This window comes from Gorilla gorilla, chromosome 4 (assembly GCF_029281585.2).
Source record: "Gorilla gorilla gorilla isolate KB3781 chromosome 4, NHGRI_mGorGor1-v2.1_pri, whole genome shotgun sequence".
In the NCBI taxonomy this organism is placed as follows: Eukaryota; Metazoa; Chordata; class Mammalia; order Primates; family Hominidae; genus Gorilla; species Gorilla gorilla.
In genome coordinates, this window is record NC_073228.2 from 50,431,532 (window position 1) to 50,452,821 (window position 21,290).

Genomic DNA, 21,290 nt, shown 5'->3' on the forward strand with positions numbered 1-21,290 from the left:
GAAGCCCACCCGCCTCTTGTTCTGGCCACGGGGGTAGGACAGAGCCCATTTCAGACCCTGCCCTTCTTCCTCCTGCAGCAGGCCCAGCCTCCGGTGCCCCCAGCCCCCTGCTGGCCTCCCTGCCCCTGCCCACCCGGCCTCTGCAGCCCCCGCTGGACTTCAAGCACTTGCTCGCCTTCCACTTCAATGGCGCCGCCCCGCTCAGTCTCTTCCCCAACTTCAGCACGGTATGGGCTGGGCTGGCGGGTGGGGGCATGCACACAAGCTTGTGGGTGGGCACAGAAGGTGGGTTCAGAGGGTCCAGTTCTCAGCAGCTGGGTCTAACCAGGAGCTTTTTCTCCAACATCCCCCAGAGGGGATAGGTGCTCTCCAAATAGGGACCCCTATTTGGGATCCTAAGAGAGGGCCCCGCTCTCTCTTAGGCTGGGGAACAAGATGGTGTCAGCCCTTTCCCCACCCCCACCATCATAGCTGCTGGGCCTGCAAGGGCCTGTAGTCTGTGCATTCCACTTAAGCTTCTATGTAGGCGCTCCTGTGGATGACGTGTGTGTGTGTGTGTGTGTGCGTGTGTGTGTAACCTGTGCCTTTTTGTTGTCGTTTCTATAGGTTTTGTATGTTATATGTGGATGTGAGTTTGTGTGTTGGTGTCCAACGTGTGTTTGTAAACAACTCTTCGTGCGTGGGTAATTTTATGTAATTAAGGTATGTGCCTGCACAATCTGAGGGTTTATTGTGTCCTTGTGTCTTTTGTGTGTTTGGCGTGTATCTGCCCTCTGAGCATGCGTGTTTTTGTGTGGTTTGGGTGATTTTGAGTTTACCTGTGGTCATGTGCCCTTTGTGTGCATGAGTGTGAATTGTTCTGCTTGTCTGAGCATTTGTAACTGCCTGAAGCTTCTGTGCTGTGTGTGTGTCCTAGTCTGTACATTTCCTTGTACACATGTGTGCATAACAAGTATATGAATTTTAATTCACTATATGAGGGATCAGCAACCATCTCTGTTTTTTTAAATTTTGAAAACTCAAGTGAAATCATGGGTGTGGCGTGCCCCATCCTGAGCAGATGGTGGCAAACTCCACCTCAGTCACACTTAGGAATCCCTTCCCTCCCACCCTCCAGAGTAGACAGAGGTCCTAAGGAGTCTGAGGCATTTGGGGGGTGGTCCTCTGGTCTTGAGTCCTTGCTGTCGCTTGCTGACAGGCTCACTGTTGAATGGCATGGTTCCAATTGCAGGGGGCCCCTGCAGGCCATTCTCCTCTGAGGTCCTGTCCCCTGAGCCCCTTGCTGGCCCTGGGTGCTGTGAAAATTTGAACCACTTTCTGTTCTCAGGGAAGTTTCTGCACCTATGTTCTTCTCTCTAAGCTCTGTTTTCTTTTCTTGGGAAGGTTTGGAAAGTTCCTTTTTTATTTTATTTTATTTTTATATAAGCAGAGATGAAGTCTCATTATATTACCCAGGCTGGTCTCAAACTCCTGAGCTCAAGGGATCCTCCCACCTCGGCCTCCCAAAGTGCTGGGATTACAGGTGTGAGCCACCACGCCCAGCCTGGAAAGTTCTTGACAAGTTCAGACAACTGCATTTGGCCCAACTTCCTGAGAAAAGGGAACATAAAGCCTAATTCTATAGAAGAAAAAAATGATTTAAAATAAGGAAAAGAAGCTAGGTGCAGTGGCTCGTGCCTGTCATCCCAGCACTTTGGGAGGCTGAGGTGGGCTGATCACCTGAGGTCAGGAGTTTGAGACTAGCCTGGCCAACAGAGATGGTGAAACCCCATCTCTACTAAAAGTACAAAAATTAGCCGAGCATGGTGGTGGACACCTGTAGTCCCAGCTACTCGGGAGGCTGAGGCAGGAGAATCGCTTGAGCCCAGGAAGCGGAGGTTGCAAGATTTTGGCTCCGCCATTGCACTCCAGCCTGGGCGACAAGAGGGAGACTCCATCTCAAAAAAATAATAAGGAAAAGAAAAAAAATCCAAATTAATATTCCAAAGAAACGATCCTACTCCTTGGGGAACCTTAGGCCTCCACTTGCTGCTCCCTACCCCCTACTGGCCCCCCACCTCCCCTGGCTGTGGCTCTCACTCTCTCAAGAGAGGTTGTCATGGCTGGGCACGGTGGCTCACACCTGTAATTCCAGCACATTGGGAGGCGAAGGCAGGCGGATCATTTTGAGGGCAGGAGTTTGAGACCAGCCTGGCCAACATGGTGAAACCCTGTCTCTACTAAAAATAACAAAAATTAGCCAGACGTAGTGGTGGGCACCTGTAATCCCAGCTACTCGGGAGGCTGAGGCACGAGAATCACTTGAACCTGAGAGGTGGAAGTTGCAGTGAGCTGAGATCATGCCACTGCACTCCAGCCTGGGCAACAGAGCAGTATTCCATCTTATAAAAAAGAAAAAAAAAAAAAAAAGGTTGTCAGCAGCCTCAGGCCCTGTGACAGTGGTAGAGCTGATGAGATAGGGCTTATCTTCCCCCAGCCCACAGGTCCATGCATGAAGCCTGGGTGATGGGAGAGGAAATTCCAACAGACGGGTTCTTTGTCTCTTCCCTGCCTCTCCTTGTTTCCAACTCCCTGTCCCAATAGTTGTAATTATTGCAAAGGAGAAAAAAAAAAACAAAAATAATGACCTAAGGGGCACCAAGAGATGCCAAGGTGATCACCAGGACATGGTTCTATGTCCCAGAAACATGCAGGGCACTCTGGCCATTCCCCTGCTTCCAAGCAGAAGCCCAGGCTGACAAATAAAGACAGCCAGGGAGAGGCTGTGTATTTTTCTTTTCTTTTCTTTTCCTTTCTTTTCTCTTCTCTTTTTTTTTTTTTTTTTTTGAGACGGAGTCTCACTCTGTTGCCCAGGCTGGAGTGCAGTGGCGCAATCTCAGCTCACTGCAACCTCTGCCTCTCAGGTTCAAGCCTCCTGCCTCAGCCTCCTGAGTAGCTGAGACTACAGGCACGTGCCACCACGCCTGGCTAATTTTTGTATTTTTAGTAGAGAAGGAGTTTCTCTTGGCCAGGCTGGTCTCGAACTCCTGACTTCAGGTGATTCACCCATCTTGGCCTCCCAAAGTGCTGGGATTACAGGCGTGAGCCACTGCACCCAGGCAGCTGTTTCTTCTTTCTTTCCTTTTCTTTTTCCTTTTTTTTTTTTTTGAGACGAAGTTTCGCTCTTGTTGCCCAGGCTGGAGTGTAATGGCCTGCTCTTGGTTCACCGCAACCTCTGTCTCCCTGGTTCAAGCAATTCTCCTGCCTCAGCCTCCCGAGTAGCTGAGATTACAGGCATGCGCTATCACATCTGGCTAATTTTGTATTTTTTTTTAGTAGAGACGGGGTTTCTCCATGTTGGTCAGGCTGGTCTTGAACTCCCAACCTGAGGTGATCTGCCTGCCTCGGGCTCCCAAAGTGCTGGGATTACAGGTGTGAGCCACCGCGCCTGGCCCAGCTGTTTCTCTTTCCAACATCCGCAGGATGGAAAAGTTCTTCCTAGAAGCTGACCAAGGCCCTCTTCAGTCATCTTTAGTTTTGGGCATTTTGTGCTGCCCCCGACCCCTGCTTCCCAAGCCAACCCCAGAGTTATTATGCCCTCCCACTCCCTTCACAGATGGACCCGGTCCAGAAAGCTGTCATCAGCCACACGTTTGGGGTCCCCTCCCCTCTGAAGAAGAAGCTGTTCATTTCCTGTAACATCTGTCACCTGAGGTTCAACTCAGCGGTGAGACAAAGTAGTGAAAGCAGGTCTGGGGAGGGGGCTGGGCAGGGAGAGGGCTGGAGGCTGGGCTTTCAGAGTCCTTCTGGGAGGAATATCAGTGGCAAAGGGGCTGTGGTCTGTATTTTCCACCCTGGCTGCAGAAGAGGCACTCTTGGTCCTTTAACCATTGCATCCTCTCCTCTCTCTAGATTCTTCTGCCCCTTCCCCTTCTGCCCAGCTGTAGCCCAGTGGGATTCCATTTCCTTCCCCCCAGGCCTCTCTCCTGTGTTCTGGATCCTTCTGCAAGAGAGAAGACTGCCCTTCCTCCACTCCAGGTCCCAGGGGCCCATCTCATCAGCTCCTGGTCTGGAGCTGAGCTCTTAAGGCACCTGAGAGTTTACAGAATGTGATCATGCCCATCCCCTTAAATAATAGTTTTCATGATACATCTGTGAGACGGGTGGAGGCGGGATCTTTTTGTTTTGTTTTGTTTTTTTAGACAAGGTCTCACTCTGTCACCCAGGCGGGAGTGCAGTGGCGCAATCTTGGCTCACTGCAGCCTCCACCTCCAGGGTTCAAGTGATTCTTGTGCCTCAGTTTCCCTAGTAGCTGGGATTACAGGCATGTGCTACCACGCCTGGCTAATTTTTTTATATTTTTGGCAGATACAGGGTTTCACCATGTTGCCCAAGCTGGTCTCGAACTCCTGGGCTCAAGTGATCCACCCACCTCAACCTCCCAACATGCTGGGATTACAGGTGTGAGCCACCGCACCTGGCCTAGAGGCGCTATTATAATCCCCGATTTTCAGGTGAGGAAAGTGAGCCTTAGAGAGGTTAAGTGACTTGCCTAAGACCACACAGCTGGTAAGTAGCAAAGCTGGGATATGAATCCAGGCCTGGCTGACCCCAAGGTCTATGACTTTCTACTACAGCCTACCCCTTTCTACTACATCTTACCACTAGGTAGAGGAGGAACCTCATTCTGGCCTCCCAGGGAAGGTCTACCTCCTGTTAGGCAATCTGGGGTTTCGGTTGGATGCCAGCAGAACTGCTGTGGTATAGCATCCAGGGAGGGGCCGTGGGGGCCTGTCTTTCCCATGTTTCAAGGAGGTGGGCCGGGGAGCAGCAAGTGAGGACCCTTGGAGGGAGGACACTGACAGACCAGATTTGAGGATTCCCTTCAGGCCTTCTGGTTCCATGAGTCCTGCAAGAGATGGAGGAGAGGCTGGGCGTGGTGGCTCATGCCTGTAATCCCAGCACTTTGGGAGGCCAAGGTGGGTGGATCACTTGAGGTCAGGAGTTAGAGACCAGCCTGGCCAACATGGTGAAACCCCATCTCTACTAAAATACAGAAGAAAAAAAAAAAGCAGCCAGTTGTGGTGACAGGTGCCTGTAATCCCAGCTACTCGGGAGGCTGAGGCAGGAGAATCGCTTGAACCCAGGAGGCAGAGGTTACAGTGCGCCTAGATTGCTCCCGTTGCACTCCAGCCTGGGTGACAAAGCGAGATTCCGTCTCAAAAAAAAAAAAGATGCACTTTGGGAGGCCGAGGTGGGCGGATCACGAGGTCAGGAGATCGAGACCACGGTGAAACCCCATCTCTACTAAAAATACAAAAAATTAGCTGGGCGCAGTGGCGGGCGCCTGTAGTTCCAGCTACTCGGGAGGCTGAGGCAGGAGAATGGCGTGAACCCGGGAGGCGGAGCTTGCAGTGAGCCGAGATTACACCACTGCACTCCAGCCTGGGCGACAGAGCGAGACTCCGTCTCAAAAAAAAAAAAAAAAAAGATGGAGGAGAGAATTTGTTCTGAGGGAGGAACCATTCTTCTTCCTGCTGGACCCCGGGCACAGTGCCTGGCAAATAGCAAATGCTCAGTAATGACTTGTTGAACAAATGAACAAAGGGATGAATGTTCTGGGGTACATACACCCCAAAGTGTGGGGATTGCTCTGCTTTCTCCATTTGCGCATTGATACACTTGATAACTAACATTCATTAAGCACCTACTCTATGTACTCGGCCCTTGTAATTCATGTTCCCATGTAATTCTGACAACCCCATGAGGTCAGTATTATCATCACAGGGTTTATGGGTGAGGAGACTCAGGCTCAGAGAGATGTTACTTGCCTAAAGATGTAGTTAGTGGCCAGGCGCGGTGGCTCACGCCTGTAATCCCAGCACTTTGGGAGGCTGAGGCGGGTGGATCACGAGGTCAGGAGATCGAGACCATCCTGGCTAATATGGTAAAACCCCGTCTCTACTAAAAATACAAAAAATTAGCCGGGTGTGGTGGCGGGCGCCTGTAGTCCCAGCTACCCCAGAGGCTGAGGCAGAAGAATCACTTGAACCCAGGAGGCGGAGGTTGCAGTGAGCTGAGATGGCGCCACTGCACTCCAGCCTGGGCGACAGAGCGAGACTCCATCTCAAAAAACAAAAACAACAACAACAACAACAACAAAAAGATGTGGTTAGTAAGTGGCTGGGTCAGATCTGAAGCCAGAGGCAGCCTGCCTTGGAGTTCATGTGCGAGAACACATTCTGCAAACCTCAGAGCCACATGTGCTATGGTGATGATGATGACAAGGACAAGGACTTGCCCTTTGTGTGACCTGAGCCCTGCCTCCCTTTGACCTGTCCCCCTGCTGGGCTCCAGTTCACAGATGGGGCATGTGGACTCAGCCAGTGAATGGTGACCTCTTGCCCTCCCCTCCCCAGAACCAGGCCGAGGCACATTATAAAGGCCACAAACACGCCAGAAAACTCAAGGCTGTCGAGGCTGCCAAGAGCAAGCAGAGGCCACACACCCAGGCCCAGGATGGGGCTGTAGTGTCCCCAATCCCAACGCTGGCCAGTGGAGCCCCTGGAGAACCACAGAGTAAAGGTCAGTCCTAAGCTCTTCTCTTTCCCATGTCTCCACTCCAAATCTGGTTTCCGACAAGGGGTTGAGAGATTTCTGCTTATTCTTTTTGCTTGTGTTGGAGTATTCCATACAGACAGGCAAAGGCACACAAGTGTACCACGCCACGAATTTTCCTAAGCTGAACACACCCAGATCAGGAAACACGTTACCAGCACCTCAGAAGCTTGTCTTGCACCTCCTCCTGGTCATTACCTTGAAGTATTCATTTCCAAGGGCTGCCTTCACAAATGACTTCATTTGTGAAGTTAGGAATGGTGGCTCACATCTTGTGATGGTTAACACTTTGGGAGGCTGAGGCGGGAGGATTGCTTTAAGCCTGGAGTTTGAGACCAGTCTGGGCAACATGGTGTGACCCTGTCTCTACAAAAAATGTATTTGCCAGGCATGATGATGCACACTTGTAGTCCCAGCTACTCAGGAGGCTGAAGCAGAAGGATCTGCTTAAGCCCAGGAGGTCGAGGCTGCAGTGAGCTATGGTCATGCCACTGCACTCTAGCCTAGGTGACAGAGCAAAACCTTGTCTCTAACCTCCCCTGCCCACCCCCACCCCCCAAAAAAAGAGACTACAACCTGGGTGACTGAAAACAACAAAAATTTATTTTCACACAGCTCTGGAGGCCAGAAGTCTGAAATCAAGGCGTTGACAGCATTGGTTCCTTCTTGGGGGCTTAGAGGAGAAAGTGTCCCATGCTTCTCTTCTGGCCTTTGGTGGCTGCCGGTATTCCTTGGCACTTCTTGGCTTATAGACGCATCACTCCAGTCTCCACCTCCATCTCCACATTCTCCCTTGTGTGTCCTTGTGTTTCCACAAGCTCTTTTTATAAGGGTACCAGTCACTAGATCAATCCCATCCAAACCCAGCATGACCTCATCTTAACTAATTTTATCTTCAAAGACCCTGTTTCCAAATAAGGTCACATTCTGAGGTTCCAGATAGATGTGAATTTTGGGGGAGACACTATTCAACCAACTACAACCCCTCTGATGGTAAATACGATCCTGACTTTTCTCAGCATAGATCAGCTTTACCTATTTTTGGTGAAACATAGAGTGTGCAGGGGTTTTTTTGTATCTGTTTTGTTTTGTGGGGTTTTTTTGTTTTGTTTTGTTTGTTTTTTGAGACAGAGTCTCGCTCTGTCTCCCAGGCTGGAGCACAGCGGTGCAATCTTGGCTCACTGCAACCTCTGCTTCCTGGGTTCAAGCCATTCTCCTACCTCAGTCTTCCAAGTAGCTGGGACTACAGGTACCTGCCACCACGTCCAGCTAATTTTTGTATTTTTAGTAGAAACGGGGTTTCACCATATTGGCCAGGCTGGTCTCGAACTCCTGACCTTGTGATCCACCCACCTTGGCCTCCCAAAGTGCTGGGATTACAGGCGTGAGCCACCCTGCCTGGCCGGTATCTAGTTTTTATTCATCTCTCACAAACATTCATCAACATTCATTAAATCTGTAAGATTCATCCATGTTTTTGCATGTAGCTGTAGTTTGTTCTTTTTCATTGCTGTGTAGTACTCCATTGTGGATCATACCACTATTTTTTTTTTATTTAAATTTTTAAAACCTCTTTTTTTTTTTGAGACAGGGTCTGGCTCTGTCACCCAGGCTGGAGTGCAGTGGTGTGACCTAGGCTCATCCACCTCCCTGGCTCTCAAGCGATTCTCCTGCCTCAGCCTCCCAAGTAGTTGGAACTATAGGCATGTGCCACCATGCCTGGCTAATTTTTGTATTTTTAGTACAGATGGTGTTTCGCTGTGTCACCCAGTCTGGTCTCGAACTCCTGGACTCAAGCGATCTGCTAACCTTGGCCTCCCAAAGCGTTGGGATCACAGGCGTGAGCCACTGCGTCTGGCCCATACCACTGTTTTTTGTTTTTTTTTGTTTTTTTTTTTTTTTTTTGAGATGGCGTTTCACTCTGTCGCCCAGGCTGGAGTGCAGTGGTGTGATCTCAGTTCACTGTAACCTCCACCTTCCAGGTTCAAGCGATTCTCCTGCCTCAGCCTCCCGAGTAGCTGGGATTATAGGCATGTGCCACCACGCCTAATTCTGTATTTTTAGTAGAGATAGGGTTTCACCATGTTGGCCAGGCCAGTCTCGAACTCCTGACCTTAGGTGATCCACCTGCCTCGGCCTCCCAAAGTGCTCGGATTACAGACATGAGCTACCGTATCCAGCCCGTACCATTGTTTTTTAAAAATCTGCTCTCCTGTTGGTGGACATGTGGGTAGTTTCAGTTTTATGGTATTATGAATAGTGTTCTCTGAACATTCTAGTACATCTTTTTTGGTGACCTCTGTTTATTTAAGTTAGCAAATAAGAATATGAGGGCTGTGAGGGCTTTCTGAGACCACTGTGTCCAACTTAATGATTTCAGATGGGGAAACTGAGGCCCAAGTCTGCCCAGTGAGTTGGTAGAAAAGTGGGGCCTGGAATTCAGTGCTGGTCATCCACCAGGGGCCCTCCAGGCCACCTCCATGGTCAGAGCTGAAGATCGTGGTCTGCAGCATCATCTTGGGTCTCACACTCTGCCCCCATGCCTTCCATCTCTGCAGCAGTTCCTGCAATCCCTCCTCTTGGGCCTCCACTCCAGCCACCACCAACTCCAGACCCTACATCCAGGGAGCCAGCCCACTCAGAGCTCTTGGATGCTGCCTCCTCATCCTCTTCTTCCTCCTGCCCACCTTGCTCCCCAGAGCCTGGGAGAGAGGCACCGGGGCCTGAGCCAGTGGCAGCTGCCGTGGGAAGCAGCATGAGTGGGGAAGGCAGGAGTGAGAAGGGGCACCTCTACTGCCCCACGTGTAAGGTGACAGTGAACTCGGCCTCCCAGCTTCAGGCTCACAACACAGGTCAGTAGTCCCAGGAGCTGGAGCCCAGGGAAAGGGTGGGACAGAAGCTAAGCCTCGCCAGATGAGGGCAGGCTTGAGTTCCTGGGTGCTTCGCTCAAGGGTTAGATGGCGGAGGCTTTGTGCTTGTGTGTTACTGAACGGACGTTTCTGGGTCCTCCCATTACTCCTTGGGGAAGGAGAATTGGGAAGAGAAGTCTGAGGCAGCAAGAACTGAAGTTTGCTAAATCTCTGAAGGGTCACTCCACAGGAGACAGGAGACATCTGCCTCTCTCCTTAGATTACACCTAGAAGGAAAGGACTGAGATCAAAGCAAAGGGGAAGGCAGCTATTTGTAGTGCAGGAAGGCCTTTCATAGGAGGGGCTGGCATGAAAGGACAGAAGCTGGGAGGGGAAACCACGTGTGGCTGGAGGGCAATGTGTGCACAGAGCAGCCGTGAGGCTTACAGGGAGAGCCAAATTGCATGAGTGTGGAGGGGGTCTCTGTGGCCCCTGCAACCCCTTCCTGCTGCTGAGAGACTGCCTCCTTCCCTCTCCAGGAGCCAAGCACCGGTGGATGATGGAAGGTCAGCGAGGGGCTCCCCGGAGGAGCCGGGGCCGCCCGGTGTCCAGGGGAGGTGCCGGACACAAGGCCAAGAGAGTCACAGGGGGCCGGGGCGGCCGGCAGGTGCCCAGCCCTGCCTTCCACTGTGCTCTCTGTCAGCTCCAGGTCAATTCAGAGACCCAACTGAAGCAGGTGGGAGAAGTGAGGCTGTGACTGGGGTTGGAGCCAGGGGAGGGGGTTGGGGGGCAGGGCAGCAGAGGGAGGGACCCTGAAGAGGGCAGGCAGGGCACAGCAGAGCAGGCTGGAGAAGCGAGGCCAGCAGGCCAGTGGGCCAATTAAGGGCAAAGGCCAAGACTCACCTCCCCTTTCCAGGGCCTACCCCAGGGTGAGGACCCAGTCTGTGTGCTTTGGATGTATGAGCTGTGGATAGAGGAAGGGGAAGAGTCGAGGATGATGGTCTTGGGGTCCTTGGGCTTTGTCATCTTGTTCCCAGTCTGTCTGTCTGTCCATTAGCACATGAGCAGCAGGAGGCACAAAGACCGCCTGGCCGGGAAGCCCCCCAAGCCCTCCAGCCAGCACAGCAAGCTGCAGAAGCACGCAGCGCTGGCTGTGAGTATCCTCAAGGTATGTCTCCAGGCAACAGAGCTGGGACTGGGTCAGGAGGGGAGAGGGTGGGCTGGGAGGGCCAGATGGGGGGGCTGCGGTAGGGCAGGAAAAGAGGCCACCCTGCAATGAGGCTGCTGGGCAGTGACAGAGCTAGGCCTGGGAACTGGGATCTGCGCAGAGGAATTTCCGGGGAGGTGGGTTGGGATAGTCATCTTAGGGGCAAGAGTGAGGGGTGGGCGTGCATCTCCTAGAGACCATCTCTATCCCGTAAATCCTCCTCCCTTCTCCCATGCTGAGACTTTCCTCCCTCTGGACAGGAAGACAGGTGGTGGAGAAAGCCCTTCGGAATGAATGTTTGGGGGTGGGAAGGGAGGAGGATTTAGGTTTGGAACTCTAAAAGGCACGCTTTCCCTGCAGCAAAAAGCTTGAGGATGGGCCCCAGGGAGGGGGTGGGGTTTTCTGGGGTGGAGACTGTGTCCATTCCTTTCTTTTCCGTGTAGTCTAAACTGGCCTTGCAGAAGCAACTCACCAAGACGTTGGCAGCCCGCTTCCTGCCCAGCCCGCTCCCCACCGCAGCCACTGCCATCTGTGCTCTGCCAGGGCCCCTGGCCCTCCGCCCTGCCCCTACAGCAGCCACTACCCTCTTCCCGGCTCCCATCCTGGGCCCAGCTCTGTTTCGCACCCCAGCAGGAGCTGTCCGCCCTGCCACAGGACCCATCGTCCTTGCCCCTTATTAGCCCTCATGGGGAGGCCAGAGCTGATTTCCCAATAGCCACTCCTTGTCTCCTCCTGTCCTGAGACACCTTGGTTTCCTACGTGCCACAGGGACTGTGAACAGCTTCAGGGGTCCTGCCCGATCCAGAAAGAGCTGGGCTAGTTTTAAGGGCAGCTCCCTTCCAAGGACTGTCCCCACCCTCCTTTCCCAGGCCTTCCAAGGTTAATCCTAGGCTTGCTTGCATTTCCCACCCTGACAGACCCCAAAGATCTATGCAAGATCTCAGCCCCAGCCACGTGGTGCTCTCACTTTCCTCCACCCAAGACCCACACCAAGACCCACATGGCCAGACTCCAGGAATCTTAGCTTCTACAAGCCATCCTCTCCTAGCCAGGGGACGACTCTCTGACCTCTATTCCTAGGCTCTGGGGCTTCACTGGAGATAGGGATGGGGTCTCTAGCTGCAGCAGGCTCAAGGCTATCAGGACAAGGTGACCACGGGAGTGTGACAGAGGACCATGGAGGAGAAAGGGGGACCCAAAAGTCCTTCAATCAGCAGTGCTAAGGTGGGGCAGAGCCAAGGAGGTAGTGGGGCTGGTTCTGAAAGCTTTTGGGGGCTTCATCTGCTCTGAAGGGGTGGGACTAAGAGAGGAGGTGATGTTCTGGTTGGGCCCAGGGTTTTGTTTTAATCTTAAGTCTTCTGGGCACTCATGGGCCCAGTCTTTTTTTCTGTTTGAGAGTATCATTCTGTTGCCCAGGTTAGAGTGCAGTGGTGCAGTCTTGGCTCACTGCAGCCTCTGCCTCCCTGGTTCAAGTGATACTTGCTGATAAGCCCAGTCTTAATATTGAGGGAGTAACTCATCCCTCAGAAGCTCTTCTTCTTAGCCTTTCTCTGACTTCCTGAACCCCAACTCTTGGAGGGCGGGTGTGGGTCTCCCTCAGACTATGGACTCAGCTAACACCGAGTCCCCCCAGAGCTCCCAAAGGAAGAGCTTTCCCCTACAGCTTCCCACTCCAAACTGGTCCTAGCACTAAATTCAACTTTCCCTTCTCCCAACCAGCCCCTGCCACTGTGAAGCTGAGTGTTGGGAGGCAGTCTCACATGCACTTGCAAGACCCATTTTCATGCTGTCAATGTCAATGTCACAAACTCCTTTCCACTGCAGCACTGCCCCCTCCCCACCCCACAATATGGGACCCTGCCAGTATCCCCCTGTATCTTTTTTTTTTTTAAAGACATTTCCAATGGGAGAACCAGAAAAAGGGGGAGGGGAGGGAAACTTTTTGATAACAATTGTGGTTTTATTGTGTCCAATCAATGCATCAATAAATGAACTTGAAGCCCAAGCCTGTGTGTGTCCTAATTCCACTCACCCAGCCCCGGGCACCCGCCCCACTCACCTCTGGCTTTGAGAAGGGGCGTGTGTCGGTGGTTGCCTGGCTGCAGTGTCTCACCTAGGCTAGGTGTGCACCTTAGAAGCACAAAGCGGGCACAGTTGTGGGTAATAAGCTTACTCTGCAGGCCGCTGGGTGTGTGCCCACCCTCCTGAGCCCCGAAAGAGGACCTGTCAGCTCCTGAGAGGCTGCTACGGGTTTGCCTTGTTCTGTTCAGGCATCTGAGGTAAGAAGGAGGGGCCAGAGGAGCACCTTGTCCAGCCTTCACCATGAGAGCGGGCATATAAATATAAATACAGGTAACTTATAAATAGAAGTCCAGCTCTGAGCTGAAAACCACAGGCAGGATAAAGAGCAGCCTCCAAGGGCGAGGCTGGCGGGCTGGGCACTGAGCGGCCACTCTGGTGACTGACAGCAGGTAGTGCACTCCTGCCCCCTGGTGGCTGGAGGGAGCGGCAGATCCCAGCCTCCAGGGCTGGTTGGCATAGCACCTTAAAAGAGGGAAAAGCCATTGGCTTTACAAAATCAAGAGAACTGGAAAGGATCTAGGAGATCATCTAAGCAACTCTGGTCATCTTACAGATGAGAAACTGATGCCCAGAGAGGGGAAAGGTCTTGCTGGGTCACAAAGTGGGCTGGCGACTCATAGCCCAGTTATTCTATTCCATCTCAACCAGTGAGGCCCATCTGCTCCCTGAGCAGGAAGAGGAAGTAAAACAATTGGTAGGGGTGGGGAATTTTTTTTTTTTTTTTTTTGAGATGGAGTCTTGCTCTGTTGACCAGGCTGGAGTGCAGTGGCACAATCTCGGCTCACTGCAGCCTCCGCCTTCTGAGTTCAAGCAATTCTCCTGCCTCAGCCTCCCCGGGTAGCTGGGATTACAGGCATGTGCCACTACGCCCGGCTAACTTTTGTATTTTTGGCAGAGATGGGGTTTCACAATGTTGGCCAGGCTGGTCGTGAACTCCTGACCTCAAGTAATCGACCCGCCTTGGCCTCCCAAAGTGCTGGGATTACATGGGTGAGCCACTGAGCCCAGCCAGGGGTGGGGGATTTAAAACAGAAAACTACACTCCCAGGAGGCCAACTTCTTCCAGCCAAGAAAAGGACAGGAGAAAGGTCAGGGTGAGGGATGAGGAGACGCCTAATGCCAGTATAGGAGCATATTTGTGTGTGCACAAATGCGTACACACAATACCTGGACACCTTTTTTCTGGAGTCCAGGCTGGTGCCATAAGTGTGTGTGTGTCGCTGATGGGAAGCCCAGAGGGTGGGGCCCCTACCTATAATAGGAACTCAGACCCAAGACGGGATACTGCTGCGTGGTGACTCTGCTTCCTGTCTGGGGCAGCTGGAAGGGACAGTGACCCACAACTGCCCCAGGAGACAGTGGAGCAGATCCTCTAAAAGCTGGGGTGGGGAGTAGACTAGGAGGGCTGAGGAAGGGAATGTCAACCAAGAGTATTTGCACTTCCCAGAGGTGAGAGGGAGCAAAGTGGCTGGGACGTGGCCTGGCGGGGAGCTCCCTGGCTGACTGGGAAAGACAGCTTGCCCTCTACTTTGCCCTCAACACATCTACCAGAGCCCCAGACACTGAAATGGGGCTGGGATCGTGAAGGAGGAACGGCAGCTCTTCAGCCATCCAAGGAGCCACTGCCCTTGTTCTTCCGGCTGAGGGGGAAGGCAGACTTGCTCTGGGGTTGCGTCATCTTGCTGGCCAAGTAGACAAAGGGCTCCAGGAGGGAGCGCCGGTCCGCCACTGACACCTCCCACAGCTTCACCTTCTCTGACTTGGCCCAGTGCTGAGCCACATCTGGGTCTACACGCCGCTGCTCCTGTAAGTCACACTTGTTGCCAAGGACCACGATGGTGACCTGGGGAAGAGGGACAGAGCATAGGCCTGTGAATGTACCATAGAACCAGGAATGGACATGGGGGCTGGCAACCACCTAGGAGTTCTATGAAAGGATAGCTCAATGGCTGATATCTCATCTCTTTCTAGATTCCATACCACTCATTGTGGGGAAGGAGATGGTTGCTTTTTTTCTCTTTCCTCTGTTCAAATTCTGGCCTCCATCTAGCCCTCCTTTTAGGAGTTCTATCACCAGCTCTGTATTGCCCATACCTGCTCATTACTAGTAGTCAGTTTCTGGCTCAACAACAGGTGAGGAAGCACTCCCAGAACCCTGCAGCTTACTGTGGGATTCTGGAGAACAGAAGGGCCTTCGTGGCCAGATGCAGTGGCTCACGCCTGTAATCCCAACACTTTGGGAGGCTGAGGCAGGTGGACTGCTTGAGTCCAGGAGTTTGAGACCAGCCTGAGCAACATGACAAAACCCCATCTCTACTAAAAATACAAAACTTAGCCAGGTGTGGTGGCGTGCACCTGTAGTCTTAGCAGGGGGCTGAGGCACGAGGACCACCTAAGCCTTGGGAGGTTGAGGCTGCAGTGAGCTGTGATCATGCCACTGCACTCCAGCCTGGGTGGCAGAGTGAGACCCTGTCTCAAACAAACAAACAAAAAAAAAAAAAAAAAAAGAAGGGCTTTCATAGCTAAAAGCACAGAACCATCAGGAAGGACAACTATGTGGGGACTTCATACAACTAAGTGGGGGCTTCATACATTAAGTCAGTGACCCCTTCAACAACTAAATGGGGGCTTCATACATTAGGTCAGGGACCCCTTAAACCACAAAGAGGCCTCTTTGGTTGAGCAGACTCAACATGCAGCCAATCCTGAGGGTAAAGATACCCTCAGTGGCCTCCACCCCACCTCTGGCTCCTAACTCACCTTGGAGTGAAGAATGGAGCCATGCCAGGCTTCCCAAACCAGCCCTCCGCCCAAACTCTCTGACCACTGAGGCTCCCACCAGAAGCCTATGCCACACACCTCCTTCTTGTCCTTGGATTTGTCAATCTCCTTCTTGAGCAGCTCCACACGCTGAAAAGACTCTCTGCTATCTGTGCTATAGACCAGGACGTAGCCATCAGTGCAAGAGAAGCAGTGTCGGGGCAGTTCGGCCCCATCTCGGAGCCCCCGGGTGTCATAGAAACGCACCTGCTCTCGCACCCCCCGGTCTGTCTCAATGGAGCCCACGTAGATGTCCTCCTGCGTCTCGATCATCTCCGAACCTGGTATAAAATGAGAAAACTGTCTGAAGTGGAGAGAGAGATGGGAAATGTGAGTGATGAGAGCATCTTAAGGCTGACCAAATGGGGAGAAAGGAATGTGGGGGGCTGAGGAGGCCAGAGAATTGACAGCCTGGCAGGACTGAAATGATTTGGGTTTAGGGGAACGAACATTAATTTCTTTCTTTTTTTGAGACGGAGTTTCGCTCTCGTTGCCCAGGCTGGAGTGCAATGGTGCAATCTCGGCTCACCGCAACCTCCACCTCCTGAGTTCAAGCGATTCTCCTGCCTCAGCCTCCCGAATAGCTGGGATTACAGGCATGTGCCACCACGCCCGGCTAATTTTGTATTTTTAGTAGAGACAGGGTTTCTCCAAGTTCGTCAGGCTGGTCTCGAACTCCCGCCCTGAGGTGATTCACCCGCCTCAGCCTCCCAAAGTGCTCGGATTACAGGCGTGATCCACCGCACCCGGCCAATAGACATTAATTTTATGCTAATTCCATGCTAAGCACAAGTGTGACATGACAGCTTCTCTTTCCTATCTTGGACATAGGGCTTTCTCCCTCCGGATTTGTTCAGTGTTGTAGAGTTGATCTGTTACAATGTAAGTTTAATTCTCCCAGGGGCGAAAACCACCAGGAGCAGCTTTTAGCCTGTGTGTGTTGTGATCAAGTCCTATTCCTTATTTTTCAACTTCTTCCACTGTTCCTCCCCCTCCAACAACACTCACCCACTACATGGTTCCCATACAGAAGCTGCTCCAGGATTGAAGTTTTGCCCACAGACGCCTGGCCACACACGACCACCTTGCAGCTCTTCCCCATGCTTAGTTTTCAACCTTGAAGAACAGAAGCACGCTGGGTAAGGTGAGGAAAGAAAGTATCAACACAGAGGGCAGTTACTAGCAGATGTTTTCTGGTGGACAAAAACAAAAACCAAAAAAACAGAAGGCAGAACGTCCATAACTGAGAGTTCTAAACTGAATGTATAGTTCTAAACTGAATGTATAGTTCCAGGGTTTCAGCACCATCCCAATGCTAGTCAGAGGAAACGGATGTCTCCATGTCTACTACTGGATGGTAAGCTGTTATTTTATTCGTCTTTGTTATCCCCAGTACCTAGCCAGTATCTGTCACAGGGCAGGTGCTTGGAAATGCTGCCATAAAGGGAGAGGAGAGTCACTGGCCACTGGGCCAGGTTCCCTTCTGTGCGCAAGATGTAGAGGACCAATTAGTAAAGGGAGCTCAGCCCAGCTTCCTCTCTTTAACCATGACCCCATGGAGAATTAAGCAGGAACAGTGTTTTGTGTGGCTGTCTGAAGCCATCTGCTCCCTGGGGGGATTGAGCAAATAAAAAGGATAATCTGGGGCAGGGCACGGTGGCTCAAGCCTGTAATCTCAGCACTTCGGGAGGCCGAGGTGGGCGGATCACAAAGTCAGGAGTTCGTGACCAGACTGGCCAACATAGTGAAACCTCATCTCTACCAAACATACAAAAAATTAGCCAGGCGTGGTGGCGGGTGCCTGTAAGCCCAGCTACTTGAGAGGCTGACGCAGGAGAATCGCTTGAACCCAGGAGGCGGAGACTGCAGTGAGCCAAGAATATGCCACTGCACTCCAGCCTGGGCGGCAGAGCAAGACTCCGTCTCAAAAAAAGACAATCTGCTTTCCTGTACGACTCATCTGGACAACAATCAATTCCCTCTAAACTCCAGTCAAGTCTATGGCTAAAATGAACATAAGACAAGAGAGAAAAGAGTGAAGAAACCTAAGGAAAAAAAGGCTTCAGAAAGGAGATACTTTTTGCTGCCCTTGGACTGACAGACACAAAAGAGAAAGCTCAGATACAGAAACCCTAAGAGGTCCCAGACAGATATCTCCCCGAAGGCAAACTTCCAAACACAAGCCCCCCAAAAGCTCCAGACAAAGATCCCCCCCAGAGAGCAGAGATAGATCACTCCCAAAGACGGTCTCTAACAGAAACCTCTCCAGGGGAAGCTCCTGACACAGACCCCCTCTCCATATAGCGAGCCCCACAATAAAGGACACCATAAGAGTGGGCCAGAGGGGCCTCCGCCACAGATTTTCTCACGGGGGAGCCCCCAGAGGGAATGAGAGGCAGAGACCAGCCACCTAAAGCGGCCCGGAGGAGGAGGCCGATCCTAGCGCCGGAGGAGCCTCGCCTCCCAGCTCCGTACCTCCCGGGGCCCCCGCAGCACCAGCCGGGCCCTCGGAGCTCGCGGGGACCAGGGGAGGGGCAGCGCCGCCGCAAAGGCTCCAGTCTTCCTTCAGAGTCGGTGTAGGCTCCTCCAGGCCCCGCCCCCGCCGCCTGCCCGCTCCCCAGCTTCCGTCAGGCAAGACGAATTCCGGCAGCGGAGAGAGAGCGCGGACCGCGCAGCTCCCCCAGAGGCCGGCGGGAGAATGACGGCCAGGACCTGGCCTGGGTGTGCGCGGGAGCCCAAGGTTCTAGACTCCCTGGACGCGGGCCGCTGGGTGTTCTGGTGTCTCTGAGGCCCAGATGTTCTCTCTGTAAAGGCGATCAGAGTACAGTAACTCTTCGTTTACTCAATCATTTATTCGTCAAATGTTTTCTGAGCATCATCTGTGCCAGGTGCAGGGCCATATACTGAGAGAAAGTGGACGAGTTAGACATGGTGGCTGCCCATCAGAACTCACGGTCTAGAGAAGCTAGATGTCTAACAACTACTGAGGTGCTGTGGGGCACAGCAAAAGGGCATTTAACTTTGAGTCAGCAGACACTGAAGGGCCTGGGGGAAAGGGTGTTCTAGGGTGGAGGAAACGGCTACAAGTCATGGCATTTTCTGAAACTATGAGAACTTGGGTTCAATATTGGTGGTAGAAAGGACCTAAATATTGGTACTCAAATTAAATTATTAAAAAAAAAGAAACAGATAATCAAAGGCTTTGTGTGGTAGGCCGAAGAGATCAAATTGACGGCAATGGAAAGCCATTGCCAATGAAGAGACATGATCAGTCCCTGAGGAAGGTCACTCTGGCAGAAGAGGGAAGACTGAACAGAGATGAAATTAGAGACCGATTAGGAGACTATTGATGTATTCCAAGGTTTTTTTTTCTGTTGTTTTGTTGTTGTTGTTGCCGGTTTTGTTTTGAGACAGGGTCTTGCTCTTTTCTCCGTGCTGGAGTACATTGGTGTGATCATAGCTCACTGCAGCCTCTAACTCCTGGGTTCAAGTGATCCTCCTGCCTCAGCCTCCCAAATAGCTGGGACTACAGATGCATGCCACCACACCCAGCCTATTCCAAGATTTAAAAAAAATGATGAGCGCCTGAATCGGGATGGAAAGGTGGAGATAGATTTGGGAAATATTTGGTAGGAGAATCAACAAAACTTGGCAACAAATTGGAAGCCAAGAGTGAGAATGGTTTAATCCATTTAACAAGATACGGAATTTAGGAAAGATAATAATTACATCCAACATTTGTTTTTTCTGTTGTTGAGGTGTGGGTAGACAATGAAAAAGTTAAATTTAAATATGGTAAGCCTTGGGGATTTGTGAAACATACAAGAGATATCCAGTAGATAGTTGGATATACAGCTGTGGAAGCTGAAGAAAGGTCTAGGTTGGAGATATGAAGAGTTGAGAGTCATCAACAGATGGAAGTAAAGCTGTGGGAATAAATGAGTTGCCTTAGATAGAACATAAAGTGGGAAGATGGTGAGACAGGTTGGCTAGCATTAGACTGGACTATGAGCCACTGGCAGGCAGGGCAGGTGGTCTTTAAGTCTTGTGCCCTCACAACCTAGCACAGAGTAGGCGTTTTGGAAAGGACTATTGAGTGATTGGCTCAACGAATGACCCCTCCTTTCCAACCTAGTGAGCTTGTCCTATCCCTCCCTACTCAGTGGTCGCTGTGGTTTCAGCTCTCTCCACACTGGGATAGGCAGAGTATGAGCATTGGCACATGCTGTTTTCCTGGAACAAATAGGTAAATTCTTTTAAAATTCCTTTGCCCTCTTCTTATTTTACTCTTAGCTTTACATTGTAAAGCTACTCCTCATACTCCTCCAATTTAACCCCAGAAAGCTCCAATTTAATTCAGCTCCACAAATAGTCGTTTGGGTGAGGGAATAACAACAAAGACAGTTAAACTGTGCCCTTGTCCCCTATGAATTCTCAATCCAGACCGCATTCGGCAAGGCAAGCGTGATGAGTAGAGAGTTTATATAAGAGGTGGGAGTACTGGGGACACAAGAGCAGGGACCTCACCCCGCGAGCTTCCTTATAAACTCCAGGGCAGGGTCTGGGGCGCCATGTGTCAGCTTTCCTAGGCTTAATGCTGAGATGGCACTCCCAGGCGGCTGACATGAAAGGAGCCTTATAAAAGGGTCAGCGTCATTAGGGTGATGAACCAGTTGGTGTTTGGAGATCCGGAGTGGATGAAAGGCGCAGGGTGAAGACGCCCTGCGTTCCCCTGGCTTGATTGGGCAGGGCTTCCAGAGAACGATGAAAGCTGGGGGAACTGGGCTCAAAGTGTCTCTTGACTTTCCCGGGAAGAAGCTGTGGATACACTCCAAGGTCGGAAAGGTAGCAGTGGGGACTCTTTCCCTACAGAGTCTTGGGTCACCTGGTCCCCACCCAACCCAGACTCCACGGAGCCTTTCAGGAAGACTCTCTAGGATTGGAAGTTGCTATGGCAATGAGGCTCTTGGAATATTGAAAACAGCCAAGCCCTAGAGAGGCTACCACCCGTACACCCTGCCTTCCCACCCACGGGTAAAGTGGCGCCGCCTACGCACCGGCACAGCCCCTGGGCTCCCGCCCCGGCGCGGAGACCACCGTGGACATCCGGGGGCGGGAAGCCGCTCTGGCCCCAAGCGGAGCTTCTCTCTGGTAGACGAGCCCGAGGGAGCCCTTCTGGGCGCAGCGCCGCTGAGCTGCTCTATGCTCCAACCGGAAGTGCTCTTCACCGCCGGCCTCCCACCCAGCTCTCTGGTCCCGGCGGTAAGATGGCGGCTGCCGCGGAGTGCGATGTGGTAATGGCGGCGACCGAGCCAGAGCTGCTCGACGACCAAGAGGCGAAGAGGTAACCGGGTAGCAGGGTAGTAGAGGAGGCGACCTGCAGCTCCGTGGCTCAGGGAAACTCGTTCCTGCCATGATGCAGCCCCCAGCTGTTGAGGCGATGCCCCGCCCTCCGCAAACACCCCCCCATCTGAGATCAAGGCCGGATGGACCCCCTGAAGGGGCGCTCTTGGGGGTCGGCCTTCCTCTCCCGCTTCCGCCTGGCGTAGGAGCTGAGGCATGGCCTTGTTCTCCAGCTGAGAGGACGATCGTCCTTATAGGAGAGGCCGAGTCTCCGAGGGCAATTTCAGAGGTCTGGTGCGAGGTGGGGGAAGCGGCGCGGCGTCGATGACGACTTCCTTACATCGCCCCCGACCCCCGCCTTCTCTTGTTAACTTCTGTGCATTGTTGCCTGT

The 21,290-nt window shown here is 52.3% G+C and overlaps 3 protein-coding genes across 13 annotated transcripts in view; 2 read left to right on the top strand and 1 right to left on the bottom strand.

The window, feature by feature from the left end:
• Positions 1 to 12,658, top strand: part of ZNF385C (zinc finger protein 385C) — a 73,398-nt gene extending 60,740 nt beyond the window's left edge. For both annotated transcript variants that reach the window (XM_055388123.1, XM_055388122.1), the window contains 7 exons: positions 79 to 227; positions 3,596 to 3,706; positions 6,399 to 6,564; positions 9,156 to 9,449; positions 9,986 to 10,182; positions 10,504 to 10,614; positions 11,097 to 12,658. In XM_055388123.1, the coding sequence (XP_055244098.1) occupies positions 79 to 227; positions 3,596 to 3,706; positions 6,399 to 6,564; positions 9,156 to 9,449; positions 9,986 to 10,182; positions 10,504 to 10,614; positions 11,097 to 11,333 (1,265 nt within the window). In that variant the 3' untranslated portion in view covers positions 11,334 to 12,658. The remainder of the gene's footprint in view (positions 1 to 78; positions 228 to 3,595; positions 3,707 to 6,398; positions 6,565 to 9,155; positions 9,450 to 9,985; positions 10,183 to 10,503; positions 10,615 to 11,096) is intronic.
• Positions 12,593 to 20,751, bottom strand: NKIRAS2 (NFKB inhibitor interacting Ras like 2). 6 transcript variants are annotated; one of them, XM_055388128.2, is made up of 4 exons: positions 20,613 to 20,751; positions 16,564 to 16,671; positions 15,595 to 15,836; positions 12,593 to 14,578 (listed from the first exon to the last, which is right to left on the bottom strand). In XM_055388128.2, the coding sequence occupies exons 2-4, from the start codon at positions 16,655 to 16,657 to the stop codon at positions 14,339 to 14,341; spliced, it is 576 nt and encodes a 191-aa protein (XP_055244103.1). In that variant the 5' UTR covers positions 16,658 to 16,671; positions 20,613 to 20,751; the 3' UTR covers positions 12,593 to 14,338. The 6 variants fall into 6 exon arrangements, with proteins under 6 accessions (XP_055244103.1, XP_055244105.1, XP_055244106.1 ...); XM_055388130.2 differs by having other exon boundaries at positions 16,564 to 16,690; positions 20,613 to 20,678; XM_055388131.2 differs by lacking the exon at positions 20,613 to 20,751 and adding an exon at positions 18,031 to 18,185 and having other exon boundaries at positions 15,763 to 15,836.
• DNAJC7 (DnaJ heat shock protein family (Hsp40) member C7) overlaps positions 19,750 to 21,290 on the top strand; it is a 41,692-nt gene continuing 40,151 nt past the window's right edge. Inside the window, exon 1 of one of the 5 annotated variants that reach the window (XM_055388118.1) lies at positions 19,750 to 19,801. In XM_055388118.1, the coding sequence (XP_055244093.1) occupies positions 19,764 to 19,801 (38 nt within the window). In that variant the 5' untranslated portion in view covers positions 19,750 to 19,763. Of the gene's footprint in view, positions 19,802 to 20,673; positions 20,900 to 21,092; positions 21,200 to 21,290 lie in introns of those variants that run through there. The other 4 variants (XM_055388117.2, XM_055388115.2, XM_055388120.2 and 1 more) reach the window with 4 other exon arrangements.